The sequence below is a fragment of the Daphnia magna genome, linkage group LG10 (genome assembly GCF_020631705.1).
Source record: "Daphnia magna isolate NIES linkage group LG10, ASM2063170v1.1, whole genome shotgun sequence".
Lineage (NCBI taxonomy): Eukaryota > Metazoa > Arthropoda > Branchiopoda > Diplostraca > Daphniidae > Daphnia > Daphnia magna.
The window spans coordinates 5,739,490-5,754,075 of NC_059191.1; the positions used below are offsets into that span (position 1 = coordinate 5,739,490).

Genomic DNA, 14,586 nt, shown 5'->3' on the forward strand with positions numbered 1-14,586 from the left:
ATGAGAAACCCGATTTGCAAAAAGCGCCCCGATTAGCTCGAGGCCGATCCTTAAATGAAACAATTGAAAATCTTCTTGGCTGTTGGAAGGAGGTCCGTAGAATATAATTTTCGCACATCCATTGCACTTCCAAGGTGACTAGCCGACGGACATCCCTGGAACTACCCATTGAGTACATAGATATCTAACGGATGTTCGGCCATGATTCGGACATCCGACGGCAGAAATGTGCTATATGGGTTATGGAGCCCAGCTCCGGGAGCTCACCCGATGGAGACTCATCTAACGCAGATTTGGGGCAGCGTTTTATACCGTCGCGCGAATTACTCCCCTTCCGAACTGCATATCTGCGTATCTTTCTTAGAGCGGACTTCTCCCGATAATTTCTTCACCACCATCGCAGCGTCGTCCAAGGAGCGGATGACTCATCTCTGCGAAGAGATAACCAATCTCCCTTTTCACCCGCGACAATATATACTTTTGTATTAATCCCTATGAGTTTGTTTACCCTAAATTAACCTAACCTAATATCATATTGATTTCATCTGTTTGTTTTTTTGTAGTTTTATCCCCCACAGGAGAAACACCTGTTCTAGAAACAGTATTCAAGTTCACTTTTGCCTCCTGTCAGCCGAATTCATATGTTGTGCAAGAAACTACACCCCTCTTTCTGACAAGAAGTTAAAGGTTTTTACATTATTCGTCATTGGTTTTCCAACTTTGCAGAAGCAAAATAATGTCTTGAACTGGAATTGAGCGAATTAGGATAAAGATTACCTTCTTAATCAAAAAGTGTACTTCCCAACGTGGATGGAAAACGCAGCCAACACACTGAATGCAAATTTAAAGCTTTGGCTGAGTAAAACTGTAAAAATTTTATACATTTCACTAATCCTAAATAAAATTCGTTAATTGGTAAGAAATTCATTAATATTACCTATCAAATAATAATATATTCTTTCTTCTGTTCTAATGTCATATTTGTTTCGTGGTTCTAAAAGAAATGAAATACAGCAAATTTTTTTTTCACAAAAAATGTTATTCTTTTTAAACATATATATAGATTTTAAAAATACAAACACAAATACAACTCACTTTAAAACCAAATCAAAAGAAAAAAACAAAAACAATAAACGTAAATAATGGCTGCGATAACTGGCAGCTAGTATTTCATCTACTGAATAAGTGTCAGCTAGCCGATAAGTATCACTCGCCTCTACAGAAAAAGTACCGGTACAGCTTTGCCATAGGCTTCGTCTAGTTGTGCGCGACCAACCTGTAAGAAATAGCTTAACGCGTCCCGAACTTAACGCGTTAACGATCCGTTAACTGCAGTTAAGATAACTCTCGCACACTTCTGGCATCAACTGTACGTCAAAAACAACGCAGCGCCAAAGTCGGCAAATATCTTTTTGGCTTGCTTTGATATATAATTGTTTTATTTTTATCAGCAGAAAACAGAAAATGTCTGTCATTTTAGAAACCACAAAAGGCGATTTGACAGTTGATCTGTTTATCAAAGAAAGGCCTAAAAGTAAGTTAATATCTTCAAGATTTATTAAAGATTTCTGGTCTAACTGTCTCAGCGTTTTATTTAAACAGCATGCATGAACTTCCTTAAACTTTGCAAGATGAAACAATACAACTTTAACAGGTTTCATCATGTTGAGCGTAACTTTCTATGTCAGACTGGAGATCCTACAGAGACAGGAAGAGGAGGTGAATCAATATTTGGGTATTGGTGCTTTCCTAGTGTGTAGTAAAATTCAAAGCTGTAAATTTTATGCCATTTCCAAGGCTTCTTTATGGACAACAAGCAAATTACTATGAGGCTGAGCAAGTTCCTGTTTTGAAGCATACCAAACCTGGTTTGCTTTCAATGGTGAATGTGGGTGATAACATGTACGAAGCATTCAAGTTTATTACTTATCATTCATTATATTGAACTTAAGTTAAAAATTGCTTACTAAATATTTTTAGGCTTGGTTCCCAATTCTTCATTACTCTTGGTGACAATCTGGACTTTCTTGACAAGGAACATTGTGTGTTTGGGGAAGTTGTTGAAGGCCATGATGCCTTGCTGAACATCAATGAAGCAATTTGTGATGAAAATCATGTTCCATATCAGGATATAAGGTATTATTTCAGAAATGGTATGTGTTGTCGAAAAATGATATTAGTAATATCTTTGAATAGGATAACACACACTGTTATTCTGGACGACCCGTTCCCGGATCCACCGGGTCTTGTGATTCCGATTCATTCTCCAGAACCTACCAAAGAAATGCTTGATGTACGCAAAATACAAGGTCATGTGATTTTTCCGTAAATGCTAATGAGCTACCGTTTAGAGTGGGCGCATTGCTGCTGACGAAGATATAAATGACATGGAAGGCAAAACCGCCGAAGAAATTGAAGAACTTATTGCTGAAAAAGAAGCTAAAGCTCGAGCAACTATCCTTGAAATGGTCGGTGACTTGCCTTCTGTTGACGCAGCTCCTCCAGAGAATGTGCTCTTCGTTTGTAAGCTAAACCCTGTGACGACGGATGATGACCTGATGATTATTTTCAGTCGGTTTGGCAAAATACTAAAGTAAATTGATATTTAAAACTCTATTGTTTACTCCAATAATAAAGAACTCATTTTCTTGCATTTTTGCAGTTGTGAAATTATCCGTGATCGACAAACGATGAATTCTTTGCAGTATGCTTTCATCGAATTTGATAATCCGAAATCCTGCGAAGATGCCTATTTTAAAATGGATAATGTGTTAATCGATGACCGACGTATTCACGTTGATTTCTCACAGTCCGTCTCTAGATTACAATGGAAAGGCAAAGGTACAGCTCTCTGTTTGTCTCCAGTGCTTGGGACAGTTATCGAACTTGAAATATTCTAGGCCGTGGAGTGGAGTTTGTCGGCGGCAAAGCCTTCGATCCCAACAAGGAAGACTATAAGATGAAAGATCAGCCTAAGGTGGAACAATCTAAACGAATGTCAAGTGACGACTATGCCAAAAGACATGCATTTCAACAAAGGCAAAGAGATTTTCAACCAAGAGACCAATATCGAGGCAGTCGAGAACATCGGGAAGATAGGGATCGTAGGGATCCTCGAGAACAGCAGACTGGTAGGAACGACTTTGACAATCGCGGACGGCGAGGTGAACGCGATCGTCGGGAAGAACGATATAATCGTAATTATCTGGAAGAACGACATAATCGTGATTATCTGGAAGAACGTCATAATCGTGATCATCGAGAAGAGCGATATAATCGTGATCATCGTCATCAACCAGATCGTCGAGATAAGCGTGATCATCGAGAACGACGCAGATCAACTGATAGGTCGCATAGACAAGAGGATGTCAGTGCCCAAAAAAGGATAAGACGCAGTAATTCTCCGAAAAAATCTCATCGAACAAGGTCAAAATAAATACGAATAAGTAAGATTATTTGTTTCGCTCAATTTCCCTTCCTGTCAATTGTCCTCTAGAACGTCGACCATGGAAAGCTGATTAAGTATGCATCTTTTAGTTGCTATTTGAACATTGTGTGTTAAGTCAATGAAATCGATGTTTGTGGGCGTGCTTTCAACTTACTTAAAGGATTAAATCAAGCACTTTGGCCATCCACATTGGATGGTTTTTAAAATTCTTAATTAATAAAGCGAATTTTTTTAATAACACCAAAAAGGAAGCACCGTAAGCGGTTTTTTATGTATGGTATGTTTGGGAGTATAGCAGTTGCCTAAGGTTGAACCTTCTTTGGGATTCCAATTGCCTCATGGAACCGGTTCCGCATAAAAGTTATTAACTAGCATCGCCCTCATCCTTTTCGTGGCGCCGTGACATGATTTGTCTTCAAGGATTTGTGATCTCGGTCATTTTCTGGCACGTATTGTTGAGCTTCTTCTCATCTAACCTGTTGGCATTGATGCCAACCACAGGCCACAAGCAATCCTCTCACCCATCCGGATGACTTGACCCGAATTTAGTAAGTTTTGTTCTATCACCTTGCAACCTTTCAGGCTTTCACTTTCACACGAAAGTAAATCAGGTAGGTCAAAGCAGAAATTCGGATTGATTTTTGTCTTAGAATATGTTTTTACCGTATGTGTTGTAGATATTTTAAAATTATAAACTTTTTTGCGACAATAAAAACAGTTTGATAAATATTAACTGTGATAAATCAATGGTTTCACCTGAAGTTGCAGCCGTAGGAGATGAACTACGCAGCGTGAGCATCTGTAATGAGTTCGTAAGACAAACAGCCAGACGCGACTTATCTTACGATATTCATGCTCTATGGGTTTTGTGGATGCATCCGTTGCATTTTCAATGTCATATATATTGTCTTAGTGAATGGAAAGTAACCGTCAGTACATGGTCGGATGCAAGTATTCCTTGCCAGAGGCAATCCCCTCCCCCCTTTTTTTAAACCCAACATTTGAGGGAGTCAAATATTTTGCAAATATCAGCAGAAGAAACTTTCAAGCGTCCCTTTTCGAGGTTTACACGTTGATCTGCATGAATTTGCCTTTCACTTTTTTCAGTTGTAGTCCATCATTCCGATTTTCTTTAGTCGCGTACGTTCCCCATCAGCGTCACTTGTTGGAGAGCTTGCCCGCATGCTGCGGATTTCATAGTTCGGCAGTCTATAAAAGCTCCAAGAACACAATCATTAATATCAGTGTTTTAACTTTCAGAGACCTGTGACAAACTCTTGATATGAAGGTAAAAAATTCCGACACAATTCATGCTTTAATGATGGATGTTCGTCCACAAATTAATGTCATCATTTTTGCAGAAACAATTGCAGTGTTGGATTTGCTTCCTATTGCTAATCACCACGTCAGCTGGAAGTGCCGATCAAATTTCAGTATATAAAAAAAGAGAAGATGTGAGTTACATGTTTATCCAACGATCTGGTTCTTAGCTAGTAAAAGATTTCATTTTGATTAATTAATTTCAAACGTTCTTAATTAGGCCAAGAAACCAGTCTACAGCTTCCGGTCTTCCAATAACAGCAACTCTCGATCTGAAAGCCGTCACGGCAAGGTGACCACCGGTTACTATCGTGTCCCTCTCCCAGATGGTCGTGTCCAGGTCGTCAATTACAGGGCAGATGAGAATGGGTATGTCGCTGATATTCAATACGAAGAAGTGGCCGAATCCAAAACCGCAGCGTCGTATTCAGCTTCAGCCTACAAGGCACCAGCATACATTGAGATCACACCACCACCGATTTACGAGGTTTTTACCACGACCGCTCGGACCAACGTGTATCCCACCACAAATCGAAACTACTACGAAGTTCCTGTCACCACTACTCCGGTCCCACCAACACAGTACGAGGTTCCAAATGCAGCAACTTCTGCGTATGAGGCTCCTTATAGGATTCCAGCGAAATCTGGTTACGCTGTCCTTGCCACTCCCATACCTCTTGCTTTCAGAACTTTTTATCCTTCCAAGTCTTCCAAGAAGATGAATTTTAGCCTCGACAAAGAGTACAAGATCTACGAAAACGAAACCCCTGCTTTAAGTCCCCGAGTGACAAACCTCTGACCATCACAGCCCCGGCTGTTTCCGCTTATGTTACGAAATCTCCGGTGAACAAAGTTATCACGACCGTTTCCTCGGCGTTCGCGGTACCAACATACCCCACACCCACCTACTCGAAACCTGCCAGTCCTGAACCAGCGTACTCCTTTCGCGACTACAAAGCCCCCACCGTGACTGCTTCGGAGTCCCAGTCCCCTGAAACAACTGAGCTGGCCAAATTCGATCTACTGTATTCCTCACCAGCCTATCCCGCTCCTGAGTATAGATCACCAACACCGATCTACAAGGCCTCTACCTACTTCAATTCAAATAAGGAACGTGTTTCAACTGGTTACAAAGAACTTTCAAGAATATTCCGTGAAACTTCTTTGACAGCTGGGAACAAGAATTGGGAAATTTTTTTTAATAAGGCTTGGGAATTTGCAAGAACTAAATATTGAAATAGTTTTATCATTAATTTGTCGAGTCAAGAAAAAAAGACCTGACTAATTCAAATATAAAAAGTCACTTTATTACGTTAATTTAATTGACTATATGCTCTCTTGAAGAGAATTTAAGGGGTTTTGCGTGTTTTTGGCACATTACCCGAGAACCAGCTTACTACTGGAATGTACTGGCGCGACACACATAAAATTTGCTTCTTTAAGTTTTTATTTTTGCTTACCGCCAGTACCTTTCACTAGTAAGCTGGTTCTCTGTAATAGTCTCAGAGGTTTATAAAGCAAACGCACCACGATGTTACTGGATGAACTTCTGTGTATTTCAACAGCTATGTAAGACAACCTCACTGTCCTTGGCCTCGTTCCTCACTGCGCCAGCCCGACACACACCACAGGTCTCTCCTCTCAGTCCTTGACTGCCACCTGGCGACAGCCCAGAACACTACATCCCTCCAAAACTACAACAAGACAGATTATGGACACTGAGTATGATAGTCTGAGTACAGCGACAGCAGTGAGACAGAAATAGAGGTCGAGACGTACATGTGGAGAGAAGGAAGGAGATACATCATGTTTACAAGGAGATTACACATATAACCTACAGTACCCACGCCAGGTATTGGATCACCTCGGTCCAAAAACGGCGTTTTAACCCGACGAGATAGGCCTAACGGTGTCTCGCGCGTGAATTTTTTTAAAATACTAAGATTGCTCGTACGAGGTTAATTTTTTTAAATCAGAAAGATAAAGAATTAGTCTTTATCTTTCTGATTTTTAATTTGTAAAAAGTATAGTTGTTATATGGGAAAAAGATCATTTTGAAATATTGGATCACCCCCGACATGTGCTGCATTCGTTGTCCCTACCCGCGGCTATGTCGTCGGGTATGGGAGAGGGTCGAATGGTGAGAAAGGGACCCAAATTACAATCAAGTTTCCCGACGGCATAGCCGCGGGTAGGGACAACGAATGCAGCACATGTCGGGGGTGATCCAATATTTCAAAATGATCCTTTTGTAAAAACTATACTTTTTACAAATTAAAAATCAGAAAGATAAAGACTGGTTCTTTATCTTTCTGATAAAAAAAAATCAACCTCGTACAAGCAATCTTAGTATGTAAAAAAAATTCACGCGCGAGACACCGTTAGTCCTATCTCGCGCGGGTTAAAACGCCTTTTTTGGACCGAGGTGATCCAATACCTGGCGTGGGTACTGTACATTTGCTGAGTTTTAATTTTCCTTCACACTGCTCTTACAAAAAGTCTTGAGTCAGATAACCTGGTCGCCTACTCGTACGGCCTGACCTCGTCACGACAGCATTCCTCTCTGCTCCCGCTGCTTGTGCGTGCTCTGATACCTCGAATCCATGAAAGCCAACTTCCCTGCTTGGGCTGTCCGGAGTAGCAGTTTCAGCTACCGTTCCTGGTTGGTGAGCAGCCTCGAGTGGGCTGCCTGGCTCTTCAAGTTCGCTAGAACCTTCCACTCTATTTGGGTCGTTAGATACGGTCGCTTCCATTGCCGTCTCTGACTGTAAGTGTGCGTTTTGCATACATCTCGGGGGCCTAGGTGACTTCTGTGGGGAGACGGGCCCCGCTCGACCCAGTATTAGAAGTGATTCAGCTGGAGCTGGTCTTTGAGGAAGCAAAGTTGGTCCTTGGGGTGGTGAGTGAGCGACGGAGCTGCTAGTGAGCGACCTAGATTGTTCGGTCTGCTGCCGCGTCGGTTTGGCAGTAAACAGCTGGCTGCCACGCGGGTGCGGGACGTTGGATGACGTCTTCTTGAAGTAGCTGCTGTTTCGGCATACTGTCGACTTTGAGTTAACTGCCGTGATGCATGATCCCTTGACGCGGACTACTCGGTACGGTTCCAGCTCATAACGGCTCTCTGCTTTGTTGAGTAGCTTGGTGTTCCTCTTCAGTAGGACTTAACCTCCCATTTCCAGTCCAGAGACGCGTACCCCTCTTCGTGTGTCGGCGTATGCCTTCAGTTTTAACTTGTAAAGCGTGTCCCTACGCTTGAGTTCTGGAAGCAGGTGCCGAGGCGAGCGGCGAAACATAAGGTCAGCGGGTGAGACACCGGTTGCTGGGTGTGGAGTCAGTTGATAGTTTGCTAAGAACGTCTCCACTTCTTCTTTCCAGTCCTTCTTTTCTATTGCTGCAGTCCGAATTACCTTGCTGAGCGTCCTCATAAAGCGCTCAACTATGCCGTTGGCTTCCGGCCATAGAGGGGTGATTTTCCGATGATGAATCCCCCAAACTTTGCAAAACTCCGCGAACTTTTGACTGTTGAAAGGGGGGCCGTTATCCGAGCGGATCATCTCAGGATTTCCAAACATGGCAAACGTAGCTTGAAGCGTGGGGAGTACTTGAGTTGCACTCGTACTTCGTACATGGCTGACTACTGGGAACCTGGAGAAATCGTCGATGAGAACCAGGATTTCCCCACCGCTGGATGTGGTATAGAAGTCTACAGATGCTGCTTGCCATGGATGATCTGGTAGTGTTGACATTTGCAGTGGTTCTCTTGATGTTTTCGCCGTCATCGCTTGGCACGGGAAGCATGCGTTTACTAGGTTTTCCACGGCAGCATCCATGCCGGGGAACCACACTTTAGACCTAAGTAGCCTCTTGCTGCGATCGATGCCTTGATGCCCGAGGTGTGCAAGTTGGACGACGCGCTCTTGAAGTGACTTTGGCACCACAATCCGTAGACCTCGAAGAAGTATGCCATCAGACATCGTTTTGAGTTCCTGCTTGACGAGGTTGTAGGAGACTTGCACATGTTTTGGCAAGGTGTGCCACAAGCCCTTAGTTAGAGCACCCACGACAAGCTGTAGCTCTTTGTCCCGACGAGTTTCCTCAGCAAATACAGCTTCTGGGATCGCTGTTAGTGAACTCGTGCTGCTAATCCTTCGGACATACGATTCCGCAGCTTTGGTGGCTCTTGCGTTTCCAGGGGGCGATTGGGGTGGGTGTCTTGACAGGTAGTCAGCTGCATTGTCTTTCCCGGCGATATGAGTCACTTGCATATCAAACTGTTGCCGTCGCATCATCCACCGTTCGAGTCTCGCGGACAGCTTGGCAGATGGGTTCGTGAACAGTGGTACCAGCGGTTTATGATCGGTAAGAACTGTGAAAGGTGCTCCTAAGAGGTATATTTTGAACTGCTCACAGCCCCATATGATGCCTAGGGCTTCTCGTTCAAGTTGAGAGTAACGTGACTCGGTTGGGGTTAGGGCTTTACTGGCAAAAGCGATCACATGTCGGCTGCCACAAGAGTCAAGTTGGGTAAGGATGGCACCTAGACCTATTGGGCTTGCATTCACGATGACTTCGGTTGGGCGATCCGATCTGAAGTAAGACAGTTTCCTTGGGTTTGCAATTGCAGATTTGAGGTCCTGAAAGGCTCTTTCGCATTCTTCAGACCAGACGAACTCTTTGCTGGACGTGAGTTGGCGAAGAGGTGCAGACAGATCTGCCCGCCGCGAGAAAAATCTGGCAAACTTAACTCGTGTTTGGCAGAACTTGCCCTTTTTTTCATTGATCGTGAGACCTTTGTCTTGTAAAACACGACGTACCGCAGCGTACCTATGGTCATGTTCTTCCTTTGTCCGGCCATGGATTAGAACATCGTCGCTGAGGTTAACAACACCTGGAATGTCTTTCAGTGTTTCTCGGATGAGGTTGTGGAAAACTTCCGCTGCAGCTGAGACACCAAAGAAAAGCCGTTTGTATCTGAACAGCCCTATGTGAGTTGAAAATATTGTAATGTGCCGGGACTCGGGAGCTAGCTTAACCTGGTTGTACGCTGACACTAGGTCGATGTTCGAGAAGAAACAGGAGCCTGCAACGTCTGAGATTATGTCACTTATGGTCGGCATGACATGGCGTTCTCTCTGAATAGCCTTGTTGGCTAAACGCATGTCAACCACCATTCTCCATTCGTCTCTCTTTGGAGTCATATGGATGGGTGAGATCCATGGCGTTGGGCCCACCGCTTTTTCAATGGCGTCATTCTCCAACAGGCGTGTAACAACAGGCGTGTAACCGCCTCTACTGCACCATGTAAGTGATATGGTATTCTTCTATGGGGCTGTGCTATGGGTTTGACTGACGGGTCAATGTGTAGCTTCACCTGAACGTCTTTGTACTTCCCAATTGACAGCGACGGGTTTCCTATTTTGAAGACTGTTGAGTTTTCCACAAATGCAGCCATCTTGAAGCAACCAAGCTTCGTTGCAGCTTCATATCCCAGAATGCATGGTTCCGTTGTTGAGCGGACAACATGTATCACGACTGAGCATGACCGGGTGCTTTTGGCAACACGCACTTCACACTTAAACTTCCCTAGCAGGGTGATGGGACACGCAGAGTCATACCCAAACACACGTCTGTTAACAGTGGTAAGGGCAGGGCAACCAAGTGTTTGGTACACTCGGTAATTGACGATAGTAAGTCCGGCAGCCGTGTCGACGATGAAATTTATCCTGCGCCTGTAGAGTATTAGAGAGACGGACGGAAATAAATCCTTGCCACCCACTGTTTTGAAGATTAACTGATTGACAGAGCTGTCTGACCCAGAGTCTGTTTCTGTCGCACTGAAAGTTACTTGACGCACGTTTCTTTTCAGAGCTCCTTTGAGGCCATTACTTCTGTTTCTGCGAGATTGACCATTCTTCTCTTTTTGTTTGGTGTAGCATGCCGCAGCAAAATGATTGGGCTTCCCGCAGTACGGACACTCTTTGCCTCTCGCCGGACAGTCAGATAGTTTCCCATGGTCAGCCTTTGCACAGTACTGACAAACATTCCGTGGATTCGCGTCTTTTGGCCCGAACTGCTCACCACGCTTCGATATCCCAGTGCCACGTTGACCAACTTTGTAGACTTTTGACTCATTGGACCCGTCCATAACTGATTCTGTTGAGCGGTCCTCTATGTTGGTGGCTTGAACCTTGGTTAGCTCTAACGTACGGCCACGATGAAGGAGGTCTGATAGAGACAGGCCTGATTTAGAAAGACCGATTTCTCGTATCTTACGGTCTGAGCAGCCCGTTATGATCTGAATCAGGATTTCCCGGTCGACGTCTGTGAAGCCACAGCCCACCGCGAGCGTAGTCAACCGCATGTGGAATCCGTCTAATGACTCGTCGGTTGCCTGTTTCGCTTGACGAAACACATACGTGTTGTAGATCTGATGATCATTTGGACAGAAATGAGCCGAGATCGTCCGAACAGTTGCATCGAACAGTGACTCCGCAGCGACTGCAGCTTGGCTCTTAGCAGGGTCAGCAGCTACCGCAGGTCGAGGATTTACCTTGAGAGTTTTGACCAGTTTCTTTAGCTCACCTCCACCATAGTAGTTGAGAGCTGATACTTTTTTGCCATCGTCAGTGTAGCTAAGAATATTCAGTAGGTCGGTGAAACCTTCAATCCATTCGACCCAGCGTGCGCTTAGCGTGGTTTTGTCCAGGCTGATGGAGAACGCCTCGTAGGAGAGCAATGCCGTAGCTTGCATTCTATTGCTTACACGAGAGGTTACTTAGACTCATCCTCGTCGCCAGTGTAATAGTCTCAGAGGTTTATAAAGCAAACGCACCACGATGTTACTGGATGAACTTCTGTGTATTTCAACAGCTATGTAAGACAACCTCACTGTCCTTGGCCTCGTTCCTCACTGGCAGCCCGACACACACCACAGGTCTCTCCTATCAGTCCTTGACTGCCACCTGGCGACAGCCCAGAACACCACAGTTCTCGGGTAATCGGGGCCGAGCCCTAGTTCGAAACTTTGAACAGCCAATCGCGCCTATTTTAGCCTAGACTTACCGTGATCGCGATCATTTTCCCCATGAAGTACAGTGCCCTACAGAAAAAGGAGAACACCGATTTATTTTGTAAAAGCCATCTGTGGGCAGAAAATATTAATTGTTTCCTTTTTTAAATTGAGGTAGTGTGGTTTGGCGCAAAACCATCATAAGTGGGGTTGGGTAATTTAAGTCCAGACACCTTTTTTGTTTTGCCCCAGGTAATTCTTAAATGTCTGGAAAAAGTGAAGGCTATATTTTCGGTAGACTCCTCTACCCCCAAGCTAACATGAAAAATTTCTTCAACAGAAAACAGAGTCACCTTCCATTGCTCGTTATGGTCATTATCGGGTCGGGTATAGCCATGGACTACCATAACTTAAAACGGGACTCTTCGATAGGGCTCGGCCCCGATCACATTCTAATCGGGGACACCGCTAAGCTTCCCCGATTAAAATGAATCGGGGAAGTTCGGTGTGGAACGGTGCCATATTTGGTGCTGCACCGATAGCACCGCTTCAGCCATAGGGGGTTAGTCTTACCAGTGACCTTGCGTTCTGATAGGCCAACGAGAATCACGTGACTAGGGTCACATTTTGTTCTTGTTGGCCGCAGGGCAACTGCCAATTTAGATCACTATTCATTGATAATCGGGGAAGGCCCTGATCACCGATATCACCGCACCGAGCACCGAAATCAATTCCCCTATTAAGATTATCCCCGCACCGGATCGACTAAATTAAACTGCTAACCCCCCGATTAGCGCGGGGCCGAGCGCTACTCTTCGACAATTCCTGTCGGCTATGTAATTTTGTTTAAATGTTTTATTAAATTTAACATAAACAAAGAATTATTGACTTCAAATATCCCAATAGAGCAGTAAAACATCCTACGTTGCACGTTCTCCACAAGTGCGAAAATCTCATTTGTGTCGAAGTTGGTCTACTGCGGCTGCAGCGTCTTATGGAGAAACCAACTTTTTCACGTTAAAAAATAAGTGTTCATAACTATAATTAAGATTTTCCCACTTTTCTTCCTAGCAGTAGGTACCCTATTCCTTTTTTCATTTCCCAAACTTTTTTTTTCTAGCCCCAGTTCTATCTGGTTTATTTTTATTTAACTATTGTTTTTGCATGGATTGTTGCTCATTCTAGGGGATAGGGATTTTTGGGATAGTTGCCCAAAGGACTCCAGGTTTTCCGACACTTGAACTTCTGGCACTCGACACTTGGACGACCGGTTTGCGACAGGAGGACATCTGTCTAGCGACGTTAGGACTACTGGTTCCCGACGTTTGGGCGCGACAATGAAATGTTGCTGAACCCAGCAAGTCCTTTACGAGATTACGACAAGTTAACTCCCGGGCCAGGGACGTTTGGACTCTTTTTCTTTCGGTAAGTATTTTAAATTCGATTGGTCTTCATATTTCATTGTAATTATTGTCTAGCTTTTATTTATCTTATATTTATAGCTTGGATTTATCGGCTAGATTAAAGATTCTCTTATTACTGTAATGTAAAAAAATTTAATACAATTACGTGAGTTTAGAGCCACTTGCAATAATTGTGTCATTGTTTTATTTACTTTTGGGACATGTCCTTTTACGAAAACCAAAGTGTTGTTTACGAATTAGTCCAGAATTTTGTGAAATCGCAAGAATGTCTGGCCAGCGAAGGCCTGGAGTTCGTGGACGGATAGTAGTTGTTTAAGGGGCTTTCTTGCCTGTGTTATTTTTTAAGCCTTGTGTTATTTTTTAAGTTATTATTTTTTTTCCTTATGTCCTGCCGAAGTGTAACCAAGCACTGTTTAAATTTACGTTTGATCGTGATTGCCATATGTGAATCTACCCAAAAAAATTGTCCAACCATGAACGAAGAATTTTGTATTTATGTTGTTTAATACATTAAAATTTGAACTACAAACTGTTTGTGTCCAGTGTGTCTGACTGCCTGTGCTGCTGTGGACCTGCAACTGTGGGTACAAGTGGATTTCGGTTGCAGAAAACTTCTTTCATTTTGGCTTTTGTAGGTCTGCGTAAATGAATTTTAGGATTATGCTTAATCTTATTCATAAAAGATAACCTCTTCTCACCTGTGACATTCTGCTTTGGCTTTGTGGTGAACTGTAGCATAACGCGCATATCGCCACTCACGTGTATAGTACAATTCGGTGTAGAATACAAGAAGGCAAAGAAGTCTGACTGGAACAAACATGGTTACCCATGTTCGTTCCATTTCAGAATACAAGAAGGGTCAGAAGTCTGACTGGAACAAACATGGTTACCCATATCCCACCACCTCGGTTTGGGTTCATTCACTCAGTTTCGCTTCATTGAATCGATTCTGATTGACTGGCTTGAATTGCTCCAACAGCTGTGTTTTAACTCCTGGTACAATTCACGATTCTGCATCATCCTCCCATTCAGCTGCTAGTTGTCAACCGGCCTCTTTGTATGAGTACCACTTCTGCGCTGCCCCGGACAGCGACAGCTCAACGTGGTCGCGAAGTTCGTCATCTCTCCATCGATTATATCTCCCGATTCTTTCGTATTGATGCATCCACTGCACGACGTCTTCCCCGTCCTTCTCCCCGAAGGATTGGGATGGGGTGGGGATTGGAATTTTATCCGCGCGGCCATCGCTTGCCTTTCGCCCACTTGCTGTTGAGCTGCTCTGAATCCCCGGATGTAGCTACTGATATTCGATGATCTTCTTTTCAAATCCGTGAAATCCCACTCCGGCTGCTCTTCTCCGTGTTCTCCCGATTCTTCTTCCTCTT

The 14,586-nt window shown here is 43.9% G+C and overlaps 1 protein-coding gene and 1 long non-coding RNA gene across 2 annotated transcripts; one reads left to right on the forward strand and one right to left on the reverse strand.

Moving 5' to 3' along the window:
* The first annotated feature begins 1,288 nt into the window (after positions 1 to 1,288).
* Positions 1,289 to 6,085, forward strand: LOC116935560 (peptidyl-prolyl cis-trans isomerase sig-7). The gene is given in 11 exon segments (XM_032942853.2): positions 1,289 to 1,534; positions 1,603 to 1,735; positions 1,798 to 1,902; positions 1,981 to 2,136; positions 2,197 to 2,293; positions 2,352 to 2,593; positions 2,663 to 2,841; positions 2,901 to 3,367; positions 4,810 to 4,902; positions 4,989 to 5,544; positions 5,547 to 6,085. Coding segments are annotated over 11 exon segments (2,556 nt in total). The 5' UTR covers positions 1,289 to 1,464; the 3' UTR covers positions 6,005 to 6,085.
* On the reverse strand, positions 4,330 to 6,630 carry LOC123476805. Its single transcript, XR_006651670.1, has 2 exons — positions 6,296 to 6,630; positions 4,330 to 5,206 (listed from the first exon to the last, which is right to left on the reverse strand). It is a non-coding gene; the product is annotated as an uncharacterized LOC123476805 (long non-coding RNA).
* Between the last annotated feature and the right edge of the window lie 7,956 nt (positions 6,631 to 14,586).